At 45.2% G+C, this 18,049-nt stretch overlaps 1 protein-coding gene across 1 annotated transcript in view; it reads left to right on the top strand.

Annotated features, from left to right (window-relative positions):
• LOC141051175 (uncharacterized) overlaps window positions 1–18,049 on the top strand; it is a 223,470-nt gene that overhangs the window by 18,980 nt on the left and 186,441 nt on the right. The window contains 4 exon segments of the mRNA XM_073548040.1: window positions 8,387–9,494; window positions 11,333–11,415; window positions 12,261–12,335; window positions 16,035–16,095. Of these exon segments, the coding sequence (XP_073404141.1) occupies window positions 8,387–9,494; window positions 11,333–11,415; window positions 12,261–12,335; window positions 16,035–16,095 (1,327 nt within the window).

Raw genomic sequence — 18,049 nt, 5'->3', positions numbered from 1 at the left:
CTCTTATAGTATAATGCAGCCACCCCTTAGAGAATAATGCAGCTACCCCAGAGTATAATGCAGCCACTCCACAGAATATAATGTAACCCCCCATAGAATATAATGCAGTCCCACCCCATATAGTATAATGTAGCCCCTCCATAGAATACAATGTAGTCCTCATATAGTATAATGCAGCCCCCATCGAATATAATAAATATTACAGCCCCCCATAGAATATAATGTAGCCCCAAATAGAATATAATACAGCCCACCTCCCCATAGAATATAATATAGCCCCCCATATTATATAACACAGCCTCCCCCTATAGAAAACAATGTAAAATGTACCCCCCATGGTATATAACACAGCCACATGGTATATAGCCCAGCACCACATGGTATACAGCACAGCATGGTATATAGCCCACCATGGTATAATACAGCCCACCATGGTATACAGGCTGTATACCATGGTGGGCTGTATACCATGGTGGGCTGTGTAATACAGCCCAGCATGGCATAATACAGCCCAGCATGGTATATAGCCCCCCCCAGAATAGAATAATACAGCCCAGCATGGTCTAATACAGCCCAGCATGGTATATAGCCCCCCAGAATGGTATAATACAGCCCAGAATGGTATAATACAGCCCAGAATGGTATAATACAGCCCAGCATGGTATAATACAGCCCAGCATGGTATATAACCCCCCCAGCATGGTATAATACAGCCCAGCATAGTATATAGCCCCCCCAAAATGGTATAATACAGCCCAGCATGGTATATAGCCCCCCCGGAATGGTATAATACAGCCCAGCATGGTATATAGCCCCCCCAGAATGGTATAATACAGCCCAGCATGGTATAATACAGCCCCGCATGGTATATAGTCCCCCCAGAATGGTGTAATACAGCCCAGCATGGTATCAAGTCCCCCCCAGCATGGTATGATACAGCCCAGCATGGTATATAGCCCCCCAGAATGGTGTAATACAGCACAGTATGGTATATAGCCCCCCCAGCATGGTATGATACAGCTGAGCATGGTATATAGTCCCCCCAGCATGGTATGATACAGCCGAGCATGGTATATAGTCCCCCCAGCATGGTATGATACAGCCGAGCATGGTATATAGTCCCCACAGCATGGTATGATACAGCCGAGCATGGTATATAGTCCCCACAGCATGGTATGATACAGCCAAGCATGGTATATAGTCCTCCCAGCATGGTATGATACAGCCCCGCATGGTATATAGTCCCCCCAGCATGGTATGATACAGCCGAGCATGGTATATAGTCCCCCCAGCATGGTATGATACAGCCGAGCATGGTATATAGTCCCCCCAGCATGGTATGATACAGCCGAGCATGGTATATAGTCCCCACAGCATGGTATGATACAGCCAAGCATGGTATATAGTCCTCCCAGCATGGTATCATACAGCCCCGCATGGTATATGGCCCCCCCAGAATGGTGTAATACAGCCCAGCATGGTATAATACGGCCCAGCATGGTAGATAGCCCCCCCACAGCATGGTATGATACAGCTGAGCATGGTATAATACAGCCCAGCATAGTATATAGCCCCCCCAGAATGGTGTAATATAGCCCCCCAGCATGGTATGATACAGCCGAGCATGGTATATAGTCCCCCCCAGCATGGTATGATACAGCCGAGCATGGTATATAGTCCCCACAGCATGGTATGATACAGCCAAGCATGGTATATAGTCCTCCCAGCATGGTATTATACAGCCCCGCATGGTATATAGCCCCCCCAGAATGGTGTAATACAGCCCAGCATGGTATATAGCCCCCCAGAATGGTGTAATACAGCTCAGCATGGTATATAGCTCCCCCAGCATGGTATGATACAGCCCAGCATGGTATATAGCCCCCCCAAGAATGGTGTAATACAGCTCAGCATGGTATATAGCCCCCCAGCATGGTATGATACAGATGAGCATGGTATATAGTCTCCCCAGCATGGTATGATACAGCCAAGCATGGTATATAGTCCCCCCAGCATGGTATGATACAGCCGAGCATGGTATATAGTCCCCCCAGCATGGTATGATACAGCCGAGCATGGTATATAGTCCCCCCAGCATGGTATGATACTGCCGAGCATGGTACATAGTCCCCCCAGCATGGTATGATACAGCCGAGCATGGTATATAGTTCCCCCCAGCATGGTATGATACAGCCGAGCATGGTATATAGTCCCCCCCAGCATGGCATGATACAGCCGAGCATGGTATATAGTCCCCACAGCATGGTATGATACAGCCAAGCATGGTATATAGTCCTCCCAGCATGGTGTCATACAGCCCCGCATAGTATATGGCCCCCCCCAGAATGGTGTAATACAGCCCAGCATGGTAGATAGCCCCCCACAGCATGGTATGATACAGCCGAGCATGGTATAATATAGCCCCCCCAGAATGGTGTAATATAGCCCCCCAGCATGGTATGATACAGCCGAGCATGGTATATAGTCCCCCCCCAGCATGGTATGATACAGCCGAGCATGGTATATAGTCCCCCCAGAGTGGCCCCACAGTCCGGTACTCACACTGATTTAGAAAAAAAAAACACTCCTCACCTTCTCCTCGTGCCTGCGCTGCTGGCTGCTCCTGTCTCCTCCTGCTCTGTCTGGCACACTGTGAGAGCGCGATGACGTCATCGCGCCCCCGCTGTGTCAGAGGCAGAGCGGGGAATGATGGGAGCGGGAGCGTCAGCTGACGCTCTCTCCTCCATCACTGCCTCCTTCAGTGCGGTGGCGGGAGTCGGCACTGGGGGCAGGCGGGCCCCCATGCCTCACAGGGGCTCCATAGCGGCTGTGTGATGTGCCGCTGGCTGGGGGCCCCTGCATTAGCCGGGGCCCTAGGCAGCTGCCTGGTCTGCCTGCCCTTATCGCTGGCCCTGATGCCATTAGGTACCGGGATGAGATCCTCAGACCCATTGTGAGACTATATGCTGGTGCAGTGGATGCTGGGTTCCTTCTGATGCATGACAATGCTAGACCTCATGTGGCTTAAGTGTGTCATCAGTTCTTACATGATGAAGGCATTGATGCTATGGACTGGCCTGCCTGTTCCCCAAACCTGAGGCCAATAAGCAGCAAGGTAGCTCAGTGGTTAGTACTGCAGCCTTGCAGTGCTGGGGTTCTGGGTTCAAATCCCACCAAGGACAACATCTGCAACGAGTCTGTATGTTCTCCCAGTGTTTGCGTGGGTTTCCTCTGGGTACTCTGGTTTCCTCCCACACTCCAAAGACCTACTGACAGGGAATTTAGATTGGGAGCCCCTTTGCATACAGTGATGATAATGTATGTAAAGCGCAGCGGAATAAGATAATGCTATATAAGCAAAGCAAAATAAATTTAAAAAATGGAGCACATCTGGGACATCATGTCTCGTTCCATCCACCAACGCCTTGTTGCACCACATACTGTCCAGGAGTTGACCAATGCTTTAATCCAGGTCTGGGAGAAGATCCCTCATGTCCAGGTATTGTAGGGAGGTCATACAGGCATGTGGAAGCCACACACACTACTGAGACTACCTTGTCTTGAGGTATTTCCACTGAAGTTGGATCAGCCTGTAATTTGACTGAGTATCATTCCAAATCCAGATCTCAATGGCATATTAATTATGATTTACATTGATCATTTTTATGTATTATTTTCAACACACTCCCCAATGTAAGGCCAGGTTCACATTGCGTTTAACAAGCCCTTTCATCAGCGCTAGCGGGGACGGAGCCTCAGATGCTGCAGCCCGCGTCCGAGGCTCCGTCACTGAATGAGGGCACATCGTGAACGCGTGCCACTTTACGGCATGCGTCATGATGCTCCCGTCAATGGAGGGCAATGGCAGCGTTAATGGACTGCGTTATGCCGCGGTGTAAAGCAGTCTGTCTAATGGACTGCTAAAACGTAGTGTGACCCCCGGCCTAAGGAATAAAGATTTGCAACTGGAATATTTCATTCGGTGATATCTAGGATGTGGTATCCAAAACAAAATTATAGACACAAATCTCTAGCCTTGTCCAGGCACTAACTAAACAGAATAGACCCTGGCTACTTGTACACGGTGAGCTAGCTCCAGCTAGGTCAAACAAAACGGCTATTGTCCATAGCAGCCACTTACGGTTCACTGCACATGCATTTAATCTCGTTCACATATGTCAATGTAGACTCACCTGAACTGATTACAGTCCATTTTCCTGGAACAGACTTCATACACTACACAGAAGTGGCACAATCCCACCAGTTGTAGTATCTTCTTCAGCCCAAGCTCCAGAAGCGTCCAGCGCTAAACAGAAGTGTTTAACTCCTTGCACAGGTCACACTGAACTAGCTGCAGCTTCCACACCGTTCTCTGCAACTCTCATAAACAGACTGCTTAGCACAGTCTCCATACAGAGAGAGACCTCAGCATGTCTCTTTCTCAGCAACAGTTCACATTTTGGCTGATCAGTCACCAGCAGCACACTCAACCCTGCTTCATCCAGCAGACTGTCACTTTCTCAAGAGACTGCCACTCCATGAATCTTAACGAAAGGGAGAAACTGGGAAAGAAACAAGCGCAATAGGGTCTTATCCGGTGACAATGGGGTGTCGGGAAAAGGGGAGATACACTCACCTTGTTAGGTTGCTGAATGGCAACCCATAACGGGCATATATAACAGCTGCTGCACAGATACTGGTCAAGGAAACGACAATGGATATACAGGTGAAAACAGGTATCACTTATGCGCTGCTGATGGCGAATTATCAGTGAAATATTTCTTATTTATTAAAACTGGTTTAAAAGTCAATGCTTTTCGAGGTCAGGCAGGTCAGGTTTTGTCCTGATGAAAAGGTCCTGCGTGACCTCAAAACGCGTTGACTTTTAAACCTGTTTAAATAAAAATTTTCACCGATAATTCGCCGCCGTCAGCAGCGCATTAGTGATACCTTTTGTTCATCTCTATAGAGATATACACACACATAAATATATATTTAGTTAGTTAGTGGTTCTGTCAAGCCGCAAGGGAAGGGAATAACCTTTTGCAGGTCATTTGAGATTTTTTTTTAGTTTCCCAAGTGTCTCAATATTGATGCTAACAGCCACAATTAGTTATTGCAAATTCTCATATGAAGTTTGTGGTGCTGTTTTTATGCAGAATTTTAACTCCAAGCCATGAGTAGATTATTATTGAAGGAAGTGTGAATGCTTCTAGCGTTGACTAAAAAAATATAGAAGAATTGAAGCTAGCTACTGTAAGTCATGACATCCCTATACATGGCCATGCAGTGCCTCCCTTCTGCCCAGTGCATGTAGTTGTCCTGGAGTTTGAAGTATTAACATCTAATTCAATTTTCACTGAATATTTTACCTGAAATTATTGGTGCCAGCTACACTGACATTTGAAGCTGTGAACTCCATTAAGGAAATTGCCAGGTGTAAGATTATGGTCTGGTGGCCTGACATTATGATCTACTAGTTTTTAGTTTCAACGGTTTTATTGAAAAGGAAACCTCATTAAACATGAAATACATTCACATTAGAGTACAAGGATCCCCTCGCAGGGGGAAGTACATAGGAAAAGACACAATATGTCATACTTTATCCTTGACTTCGTTATCTTAATTTTTAAATATTTGTAGAAAAACAAATATAACATGACTAATCTAGTCTAAACAGAATGGGGAGGGAAAGAGGGGAGTGTATGGTGAGTGTCGGTAATAAAGATGAACAGACGTGAGGTACTAGAGAGCTTGTTTTAGAGACCATAACTGTAAGAGACAATTACCATGTCAGCCCGCTATGTGGATAAGGATATCATCCTGGAGAGGTCGTCACCCCCATGGGCCTGAATCCAGGGGTCTCAGATATTTCGAAAAATGTCGAGAGAATCAGATCTGATGGCTTCTATTTTCTCGTATAACATTATCAAATTAACCCTTCTCTTCACCTGCGTTATTGATAGCGTACTAGTCTTCCATCTGCTAGCTATGTGGTTTCTCGTTGCCATTGCAATAAAGTCAATAAGACGGCAGGTCCCATTATTAGCATTGATTGGTCTGTCTCCCAGCAGTAGTACTGACGGCGACAGAGGCAATTTCTTAGTCGGTAAATTGTCAATTAGTTTTACCACATCTTTCCACAGAGACTTTACTATTGGGCATGTCCACCATATGTGGAGGGTATCCCCACTATCCGTGCACCCTCTAAAACAATTACCAGGGACTGAGTGGTAGATATTGTGCAGGAAGATAGGTACGTAGTGAACTCTATGGAACAGTTTAAGGGATGTTTCGGTGAGTGATACTTGATTGCTACCCCTCATTATATTCTCGTAACACCTGTACCACCTTTGAGGTGTGAGGGAGATTTGTAGGTCTGCTTCCCACTGCTCCATAGATTTCAGTTTAGAGCCGTCTCTAGGTTGATTAAATATAGAATAGAGTTGGGATATAAGGCCATTACCCAGGGGGTCATATAAACATTTTAACTCGTACGTTGTAGGTTTTATGTTTGAGCCTACTGTTAGGTTTTGCAGGAAGTGGAAAATTTGTTCCAGTCTGAAAGCCTCAGACCTCGGGACTTGATATTTTGCGACAAACTCTTGTTTTGACATTAGTTTAAAGTGAGTTGATAAATTTTGCAGCCTAGTTAATTTATTCTGCTGCCACCACATGTGATTCCGAGATGTAATTCCTGGCAGAAACATGGGGTTATTAAACAGATTTAAGAGTGGGGATGGGTGAGATTGTAGTGCGAATTGGAATCTGTTCGCACTCCAGAGATGCAGGGAGTGAAAAGTATACGGCGAATGTAAAGCCAGATCCTTTGGTAAGGGTCCTGTGGCCCAGATTAGGCTCTCCAAGGAATAAGGTGCTATCAGTGAACTGTGAGTTCTCTATTTGTGGCCAGATGGGGGCGTGTTGTTCTGCGTTGACTCCTGCCAGCTGGGCCGCCCTGTAATAAAGAGAAAAGTTTGGCAGAGAGACTCCTCCCTGTCTGTGTCTGAACAAAATTTGCTGGGAGATACGGGGCTTTTTATTATTCCAGATAAAACGTGTTCTGTGCGAGTTTATCACTTTGAAGGTCATCAGAGGCACTGGGATGGGCAGAGATCGAAACGAATATAAGAATTGAGGCAAGGTGACCATTTTAATCGAATGGACTCTTCCCAAAAAGGAGAGAGACGGAGAGGACCACTTTGATAAAGTTTGCGTTAATTTTTGGAGAAGAGGGGTGTTAGGCGCCGGGTTCCTGTCGCTGCACAGCGGGAATCCCGAGCCTTGCTTCCGGCGGTCTCCCATTCCTCTCCAGCCGCAGAGGCGGTTGCTCAGCAGACTCGTCGGTCCAGGCGCTCTGCCCAGACCAGCTCAATGGGTTTGCTTGCTGCTGCAACCTCTGGCACAGCTATGGCAATACATGCTGCTCAGCAGCGAGATTCTCCAGGGACTAAGCCCCCATGTCGGGCCACTGAGCTTGCCCGTGGAGTGATCTCCCATTGGAGATCGAAGGTCACTTGCTTAGGTCCTGCTCCTGTTCGGATTGGCCCATCCGAGACGCCAGGAAGGTCCCGGACGCTCGTGGCTATAAAAGGTTCGCATGGCCACTCAGCCATGCGCTAGGAAAGACTGTATTTTCAGACTATAAGGAGTGAGTGATGAATGCACGTATGAATGTCTCTGGTGACTGACTCATTATGAAACCCCTACCCTTGGTACGCATATGTTGCGCAGCCTAGCCTGCCTACGCTTAGGCGTAGGTAGGTCAGAGTCTGAGTCAGGCTTTAGTCTTCATCAGTGACTCGGCACGCCTCAGTGCAAGTGCTCCACACTCCATAGCCAGCGTCTATAGCGGCGTTCGTGGCAGCGACGCCGCACGCTCAGTGGGCCTAGAGGGACTCTAACTCCGCTTCCTTGGAGGTTGAGTCCTATGGCCGCTTGCTGTGCGCTCTTAGGCCGGGCTCTGTGATCGAAACAGGCTCCGGCACCCACGTTCAGCGGTTGTGCGGCTTTGTGAATTACCAGAGTCCGCTCCTGTTCACACTGGGTGACGTAACCCACGTGTGACTGTTTTCACACGGCTCTATTCTTCCCCTATTGCCTAGCAGCAGTCTACCACATTTGCACAGTGGACCCCGGGCTGCGAACGCACCTACTACTACTTTATAATCTGGTGCATTCCGCCAGCCCTAACAAGGGGCATAGTTATGCTTAAATAACGTGGATTTGGATAGTGTAAGGTTGATATGATCTACTAGTTTTTGATCTGAGATCCACTGGTTTGTCACAACTGTCTTCATAATAACTGAAGTTTATGTGCTTTGAAATTTGTATATAAAAATGTCGTAAATGTTATTAAATACTAATGTAATTTTACTCTTGGCAGATGACTGTGCTTGGAACTCAGAGGGATATCTGACATCTTTAGGTTTTAAAGCAGAATTTGGAGTTGTTACACAAGATACATATAAAGATAATTACATCATCCCTGATATACACTCAGCTCTTCACAGACCATACCTGCCATTAGATTACTTCCAACAAGTCCCTTCTTCTGATTTGTCACAGACTGTTAACCAAAACAAAAGTCACAGAAGAGGCTTTAAACATCATAGTCCTAACACAAGAAAGAAGCCATATTCATGTTCAATATGTGAGAAACGTTTTTACAAGGAATCGGATCTCGTTATGCATCAAAAAATTCACACAGGGGAGAAACTATTTATATGTTCAAAATGTGGCAAATATTTTTCACAGAAATCTGATCTTGGCAAATGTCACACAGGAGAGAAAACATTTTCATGTTCAGAATGTGAGAAATCTTTTCACCTAAACTCCAAACATATTGAAACGAGAAGTCCAACTAAGAAGAAGCCATTTTCATGTTCAGAATGTGGGAAATGTTTTGCTGTTAAAAGAACTCTTTTTACTCATCATAGAATTCACACAGGGGAGAAGCCATTTTTATGTTCAGAATGTGGAAAAGGTTTTAAGGTTAAATCAAACCTTGTTACACATCAGAGAATTCACACAGGGGAGAAGCCATTTTCATGTTCTGAATGTGGAAAATGCTTTAATCAGAAGTCCTCTTTTGTTACACATCACAGACGTCACACAGGTGAAAAGCCATATTCCTGTTCAGAATGTCAAAAATGTTTTATCCAAAAATCGGCTCTTGTTATACATCAGAGAATTCACACCGGAACAAAGCCATTTTCATGCCCAGAATGCGGCAGAAGTTTTTCTCAAAAAGGAACTCTTGTTTCACATCGAAGAACTCACACAGGAGAGAAACCATTTTCATGTTCCCAATGTGAGAAATGTTTTAAAGATAGAATAAATCTTATTACACACCAAAGAACACACACGGGGGAGAAGCCATTCTTGTGTTTGGGTTGTGGAAGATGTTTTAAACGAAAATCGGAACTTGTCGCACATCAGAAGTCACACCAAGATGATCCCATTTTTATGTTTGGGACGTGGGAAACATTTTAGTGTTAAGTCAGATCATGATTGTTCTCAGTTGGAGGAATGATATAATAATCTTGTAATGATACCTTTTAATGGCTAACGAAAATAAAATAAGCGATGTTACAAAGCAAGCTATTTAGGTCTCTTCATCGGACATGGTATAACAAAGTATCTGAAGAAACACAAATATATAACATGAGATGTTATATATTCTCTTAGCTCAGTTTAGCTCAGTTTCTTTTTTTTATTGTCCATTTAATATGCCATGTCTCTGCTCTTTTTATGTATATGTTACATATGTGCTTTTTTCAGATACAGTACTTTAATATTATACCATGCTTAATGAAGAGAACTAAGTAGTCTTGAATCCTGATCTGTAACATCTTATTTTATTTTTGTCAGCCATTAAAAGGTATGATAACTATAATAATATTATTTTGTTTCTCCCGATGAGAACAATCAACCTGTTTTCAGCAGGCTTGCACAGTACCAAAACCTCTTTTTTCTTTTAAGTCAGATCTTGTTTCACATCAGAGAATTTCATTTTTTTATGTTTACATCACACAATTCAAAGACGCTCATGTTCAGAAATTAGGAAATGTTTTTTCAACAAAAAAAAATCTTAAAAACTCAAAGAACTAACGCAAGTAATGAGAAGTAGCCATTTTCTCTTTTTTATGTTTTACTTAAGAAGAAATTGCAACAATTACAGTCAAAATAGTCATGCCATACATGAGAAGAAAGCCATTTTGATCAATAAATGAGGAATAAGAAATGTGTGCAAATGAATTAACATCAGTTATCCAAAATGCTAATAGAATTTACAAACCACACCTAAATATCGACCATGTGCAATGACTATTTTACATTTACATACCTATGTAACTGTGCTTCAATAATTAATATTTATTATTAAATATTTTTGTTGGAAACCTTTCTTTGTTTTTAGGCCTAAATCCTTTAGATGCTACAATATTGCCTCACAGAATATCAAGTTGAGGGATTCTGTTAGCCATTTTGTATATACGGCTTCATTGGATACTAAACAAGTATTAGTGGCGTGCTAAGGTTTTAACTATGCTAAATGGTAGTGGTTCATTCATAGGTCTTCGTATTATAATGTTCAGTTGCATGAACAGAGTAGAACAGGGTGGATCATTATGTCAATTCTTTCAGTGTTTTCTCCTTTGCCTCATTGGGGAACACAGGACCATGGGTGTTATGCTGCTACCACTAGGAGGCTGACAGTAAGTTAATACAAAAAAAGTTAGCTCCTACTCTGCAGTATACAACCTCATGCTGGCTCCCAGAGAACTAGTCCATGCCTAGTGTCCGTAGGAGGGACACAAGTCCAGTTTCAGGCCAAAAACTTTTATTTTAGCTTTTAATATTTATTTAATTCTTAAGATTTTTTTTTTTTTACCTGGATGAAGGGGTGACAGATCCTTTCAAGGCTCCGATCTCCCCGAACCAACAACAGGCGAGCACGTGGAGTGTTGCCTCTACGTACCCTCTCCAGCAACATGGGATGCCATGCCTGGGCTGATTTTTAGGGGCGACGGGTCCCTTAAAGGGCACCGATCTTCCCGCACCGTCAACAGACGAACACGTGGAGTGTCGCCTCCATGTACCCTCTTCTGCAGCCAGGCCTAATGCTGGACAACCAGCCCTGTCCACCACGCAGACAGGAGATGGATGCACAGAGGCACCCTCCGTTTTGGCGTACGTGCAGCCCCCACTGCTCCACCGTTTAGCGCATGAAGCAAGGAGGTGAACGGTCCCTCTCCATCTCCCTATGAAAGGGAGAAAGGATTGAGGGCTTTTTATCCCCTTATCCCTGCACCGTTCATAAAATCACCAGCGACAGCAGCTGCACAACGGAGGTACCTGCATACAGCCGAGGTACTTGCAGCATTGTCCGAAGTACATCTCAAGCCTCTCTGGGTAAGTGCTGAGAAGGGGGGAGGCTCTGAGCAGTCCGGGCACAGGCATCAGACTTTTCCTGGTGGGGGATGGGTTTCCATTTTTTGTGTCTAGGTAAAAATTTAGTCCCTGGCTTTGGCTTTGTACAGACCGCAGCTGAAGCTCCACCCCTGCTATGACGCGATCCTGCGGCTCTACCTTCTTTTCCGGCGCTTCTTGTTCTGAACGAGAAGGGCCCATGTAATCTCAGCAGCCATCTTCCTAAAGCCTGTCGCACGCTGACAGTGCCTCTGGATGCTCAGGAAGCCTCCTGCTTGCCTGGATACTGACGCGGAGCGTGATACTCATGGCTGGGACACAGGACCTTGGTAAGGAGACTAGCCCTCTCTCTCCCTTTTCAGTATCCTGTCCTCTGTGGGAACCCTTATTAAGGAAGTACATCATAACCCAGCCTCAGGCACCTAAAAAGCCCCATAAGACTCTTAGAGTCTTTTTTACTTCATGTAATTCCTGCCAGTCTGCATTTCCAAAAGCTCAGAGTTCGCCGCTCTGCATAGCCTGTGACCCCCAAATGCGCTCAGGAGCCCCTGCTGATACTGAGCCCAGTGTCCTTGTTCCCCTGAGTGGGTCTCGTCTCTGTGACAATCTATTACTTCTCTGGCCAAAGTGCTTGAATCCTTCTAGGGATTGTGGTGTTCGCACGTCTGGTGCAGAGGGACCCTCCCCTGCACGGGAACAGTCATCTAGCAGGGGCCACACACAGTCTAGAAACGTACAAGCGTCTAGGAAATGTACACATAGTACGCCTCCTGTACAATTACATGCCCAGTCATCCGTGAACTCCGTTTCTTGTTCTCCCTCTCCAGACGTTGATAGCGAGCTTGACTTTGAGTCTGAATTGGATGTCTCCTTAGATCCAGATTCGCCAGACTTTGAGGATGGTTGATTCTCTGATTGAGGCCGTCAACCAAACTCTGAAGGTTGATGAAGACTCCGGCTCTGTGCCGGATCATGCTATGTGCTCCAAAAAAGCTAAGCGTCCTCATAGAACATTCGCCCAGAGTGTCGGGATATAGTTAATCGGCACAGGGAATGACCGGATAAGTGCTTTACAGGACAAAAAAAAAAACGCTTGAGGTGAAGTACCCTTTCTCAGCAGATCTGAGAAAAGATTGGTCCGAGTCCCCTGTAGTGGACCCGCCCATCTCTCATCTGCCTTCGAGGCCTCAGGTGTGGCTCTATATCCTTCCTTCGCTGCAGCGTGGGTAACTAAAGCAATGGTTTCCTGGTTGGAGACCTTGGCTAATTCCATTCAGAGCAGTAATCTTCCTCCGGAGGCAGCACAGCTGGCTAGCCAGATTTCTCAGGTAGGAGATTACCTGTTACACTCTTCTTTGGATGCGGCCAACTGTGCGGCTCTATCGGCAGCAAATGCCATCACGATCAGAAGGTCTTTATGGCTTAGAGCAGGGGTCCCCAACCTGTAGCTCGGGAGCCACATGTGGCTCGCGGTCCCATGAATTGTGGCTCGTGACTGTCTGCCAGCTTGGTGCATTAGGTCCAGGTCTAGCAAACAGGTATGAAGAGTACATCTCAAAATGGTGAATTTTGTGAGTAGCCCTGTACAGAAGTGCAGATCTGGATGCACATTTACTGGTCTTTAGGGGTTTAGAGATGTTTTAGGTATGGTATGCTGGTGGATACTACCTGTTAGAGGAGGTGCTCAAAGCTGGATGTGACAGTCTGTTTGGAGTCCTTGATGGGAGAATACTGAATGGGGGTACTGTGGGAACCCCTGGATCTCAGTGTACTGCTTTGGAGTGATTTCTGTGGAAAAGCTTTGGTTATCATTATACCTGTAATGGGGGCTTTGGTTGACACTACTTTGAAGGAGAAGGGAGCTGGATGTGGCTCGCGCCCCTCTCTGTGCTGAATGTGGTTCGCGACCCTTTGTCTAAGCTGAATCTTGCTCTCAAGGTCAGAAAGGTTGGATACCACTGGCTTAAAGAATGGATGACGGATTCTGCGTCAAAAAGTCTGACTTCTCTTCCTTACCAGAGTGGGGGTTTGTTTGGAGAGAAGCTGGATTATCTCGGATGCTATGGGGGGGAAAGAGTAAATTTCTTCCCCAGCAGAGGCTTAGGCGTCTTTTTCAGCATTGACAACAAATCTGTTTCTGATTCTTTCGCACAAATCCAGGTTGGTCCACTACCACTGCCTCTTCAGGATCAAGACGCTCTCCTCGCACGAACAGAGGATCCCAGGTATCCTTAAGGTCCAATCAGCAATGGAAGAACCGGCCAAAACAGTCTGGATCTAAGGGGAGCTAGGTCCCGGAGATTTTCTCGCCCAATGACCAAATCGATTTTTCATTTCTCATTTCTTTCCTTCCCGACTTCCAGCCGCAAGGGCAAAGGCTCTTTCCTGAGCCATAAACTCTTTGCGCCGCGATGGTGTCAGTGTCCCGGTTCCAGAAAACTAAAGGTTCGAGGGATTCTATTCCAACCTATTTGTTGTCCCAAAAATGAGCGGAAAAGTGAGACCCATACTAGACCTCAAACTTCTAAACAGATTTGTCAAGGTCTGTCATTTCTGCATGGAGTCTCTGCATTCCGTCATCACCTCAATGGAAAAAGGGGTTTCTAGCATCCATCTATGAGATGCTTACCTACACATCCCAAATTTTTTTTGCCCGTCACCAAAAGTTCCTTTGCCCTTCTTCCTCGCTACCGATTCCAGGGTGTTCACAAAGGTCATGGCGGCTGTCATGTCCATCCTGCACTCTCATGGTATGGTCGTCCTACCCTATCTGGACGACCTCCTGGTCAAGGGTCCATCTTTCCACAACTGCGCGGAGTCCGTTCGTACCACTTGCGATACTTTCTCATCTGGGTTGGCTGATAAACTTAGCCAAGTCTTCCCCCGTTCCAGCTCATCAGATATCCTTTTTAGGCTTGACCTTGGACACCTCGAGGGTTGATTATTCTCCCTCAAAACAAGGTCTTCGCACTTCAGCAATGAGCCCGCGCACTTTCTCAATCATCCCCTCATTCCATCCACTTTGCGATGAGGGTACTGGGGAAAATGGTAGCAGCAATTCAAGCAGTTCCTTTCACACAGATGCACCTCCGTCCTCTTCTATCGGCTTGGGACAGGAACCCTTTCTCTCTTGACTGCCGGTGCTCCCTATCCCTGCGGGTCAGGCAGACTCTCAGATGGTGGACATTTGAGTTCCTTCCTCAACCAGGGAAAGTCCTTTCTCCCGGTACAATGGCTAGTGGTGACTACCAATGCCAGTCTTCTGGGCTGGGAAGCAGTTTTTCGTCACCACACCGCTCAGGGCCGCTGGTCATCTCAGGAATCAATGTCCTGGAAATTCGAGCAATATGGCTAGCGCTATTGCAGTTTCATTATCTCCTAGCGAGTCACCCTACCCGGATTCAATTGGACAACGCCACAGCTGTGGCATACATCAACCATCAAGGGGGTACCCGCAGCAGGGCGGCCATGTGTGAGGTAGCTCGCATTCTCCGATGGGCAGAGAGGAACCACTCAGTAATCTCAGCAGCGAACATACCAGGCATAGAAAATTGGGCGGCAGACTTCCTCAGCCACCAGGGTCTAGCCTCGGGGGAGTGGGAACTTCATCTGGATGTTTTCCAACAGATCTGTCTTCACTGGAGGACCCCAGATGTGGACCTGATGGCATCCAGACTGAACGCCAAAGTTTCCAAGTTCATAGCTTGGTTGCGAGATCAAAGAGCCATAGGAGCGCATGTTCTGGTTCTTATGTGGCGCCAATTCCGTCTTCCGTACATTTTTCCCCCGCTGCTTCTTCCGAGAGTCATCGGGAAGAACAAGGCAGACGGGGTTACAGTGATCCTGATCGCTCCGGATTGGCCATGCCGGGCATGGTTCGCAGAGTTGGTGCACCTCGTCACCAATGTACCTTGGTGACTGCCAGATCGTCCAGATCTGCTCTCCCCGTGGCTGATTTACCGCCAGAACTCAGCGGCCCTGTGTTTATCAGCTTGGCCATTGAATCCTGGATTCTAACCCAGGCTGTTTTTTTTTTCACAACAAGTTGTGTTCACAATGATCAGTGCTTGTAAGCCGGCATCAGGACGCATTTATCACCGTACCTGGAGGATATTTTTTGCTTGGTGCAAAGCTCGTGGACGTCTTCCCCTCGTCTTCTCTATTCCCACCATTTTAGAGTTCCTGCAGACCGGTCTGGCTTGGTGCTCAGCTGTCAGATGTCCGCTTTATGGGTCTTATTCCAACATAGGATTGCAATTAAACCTCAGGTGAAAACGTTCATACAGGGGGTTACACATATCCTTCTCCCCTTTCGCATGCCTTTAGACCCTTGGGACCTTAACCTGGTCCTGGAAGTCTTACAGGAAGCTCCTTTTGAACCGCTTCAGGACATTTCTCACCTTTCTGTCCTGGAAAGTTGTTTTTCTTGTTGCAATCACATTGATCAGGTGGGTTTCTGAGCTGGCTGCTGTCCTGTCGGGCGCCTTTTCCTTTTTTTCCATCAGGACAAGGTTGTCCTCAGACGTCCCCATCCTTTTTGCCCAAGGTTGTTTCATCCTTTCACCTTAATAAGGACATTGTTCTTCCTTCATTTTTTCCAGCTCCAGTCCACAGGGTGGATAGGGCTCTCCATACTATGGACGTAGTCAGAACTCTGAGAAGGTATGTCTCGATGGCGTCCTTCCGAAGGTCGGATTCTTTGTTCGTGCCTCCTGAGGGTCCCAGGAAGGGTCTAGCTGCTTCGAAGGCCACGATCGTCAGGTGGATTCGTTCCACCATTCAAGATTCCTACCGCATCAGAGGTAAGCCTATCCCAGCGAGGATCAGAGCATACTCCACTCGGTCAGTGGGTGCTTCCGGGGCCATTCAGCATCAGGCATCGGTCAGGCAGGTCTGTAAAGCCGTGACTTGGTCCAGCCTACATACTTTCGCGAAGCACTATAATGTTCATACTCGAGCTTCGGCTGATGCGGGGCTGAGCAGAAAATTTCTGCAGGCTGCGGTGGCGCACATCTAGGCAGTTGGTACGTGAAGTCTGATGTTTTCCCACCCAGGGACTGCTTTGGGACGTCCCATGGTCCTGTGTCCCCCAATGAGGTGAAGGAGAAATAGAGATTTTTGTGCACTCACCGTAAAATCCTTTTCTCCGAACCACTCATTAGGGGACACAACACCCACCCTGTCAGCCTAATGGCTTGTGATGGTTCTTTAGTTTGACATGTACTCTTATGTACTGTATTGTTAATGTTCTCCTACTGCTTTTGCACTGGACTGGTTCTCTGGGAGCTGGCATGAGGGTGTATACTGCAGAGGAGGAGGTAACTTTTTTGTATTAACTTAGTGTCAGCCTCCTAGTAGAAGCATAACACAGAAATGAAGGGATTGTCCAGCTCCACAATGTAGTGGAAATAAACTATTCTTTTGTTCACTTCTATTCATATGGTACAGACGAGGTAAAATGCCAGCATAGTACAATGGTTGCTTGGGTTATCAATGCGGTCTTGGTGACTGCGCACCCTTAGTCATGATGTCAAGCAAATGTTACAGACAGACCTTTTATGCTGAATCCGGTCAACACACCGGTAAAATAATTAAACAATTAACAAAGTGAGAACACATGAAATACAAATACATTTAAAATCACAAAAAAGAAAATCATAGATTTAAAAACATCTGAAGGGTACAAATAGGATAATTAGAAATATGCATATAATATTTTTACATTAATAAAGTTATTCTCATTTATCCATATATATGCGCACAATTTTTCTTTGATTTCTTTTTCTTATTATCTTTGTATTTTCTTGTATGTTCTTATATTCTTTTTCTCTATATATTAAGCCAAACTATTTGTATAGAAAAGGAGAAGTAGAAGGAATAGTTATAAATTATTTGTAGATAAATATTTATAACAATGATCAATAAAATAATTTAACAGATCACGAAAGAATAAATTGCGATGCTGGTATTCACAATGCGATATAAATAATCAAAGATAGATAATTGAAAAACCTATTCATGGATTTATTCATGAAGAATTGTTATAGTTCAGGAAAAATATGCGATCCTTCATTTTCTAAATGAACATATATTATTTAATAAATAGATATAAAAAATGTGAAATTTATTAATAAATAAAAAAAAAGAAATATATGTGAAACAAAAAGAATAAGAAGTGTTGAAAATGAAGTAGATAATTTGATTATTTATATCGCATTGTGAATACCAGCATCGCAATTTATTTGTTTGTTTTTTTGCATTGGTGGCCTAACATCTTACATTGTTCAAGCTTGTATGGTGAAGCAAAGCTAAACTTTGGGATCCTAAAAAACCTAGTAAAAAAAAATCAAAATCTGCCTTTTGTCCGCAGCTTTTTTTTTTAACTGCCAAGAGATCAGATTTTGGCTGCAGTAAAAAAGCAACGTGTGAACATAGCCTTATTTCAGAAATGTCATCACAACAACACAAGCCAAAAGAGGCAAAACAAATAGGGAATTGCCAAATCAGCCAACAGCCATAATAAGGTCTTACAGATGTATAAAGTCCATATTATTTATAAAAATATAAATTTATTGAACATATAATAAATGACAATACATATATACAAGGATCAGGT

This window comes from Dendrobates tinctorius, unplaced genomic scaffold, assembly GCF_039654945.1.
Source record: "Dendrobates tinctorius isolate UK_male_01 unplaced genomic scaffold, ASM3965494v1 ptg000155l, whole genome shotgun sequence".
In the NCBI taxonomy this organism is placed as follows: domain Eukaryota; kingdom Metazoa; phylum Chordata; class Amphibia; order Anura; family Dendrobatidae; genus Dendrobates; species Dendrobates tinctorius.
This window is presented reverse-complemented; position numbering and strand designations above follow the sequence as displayed.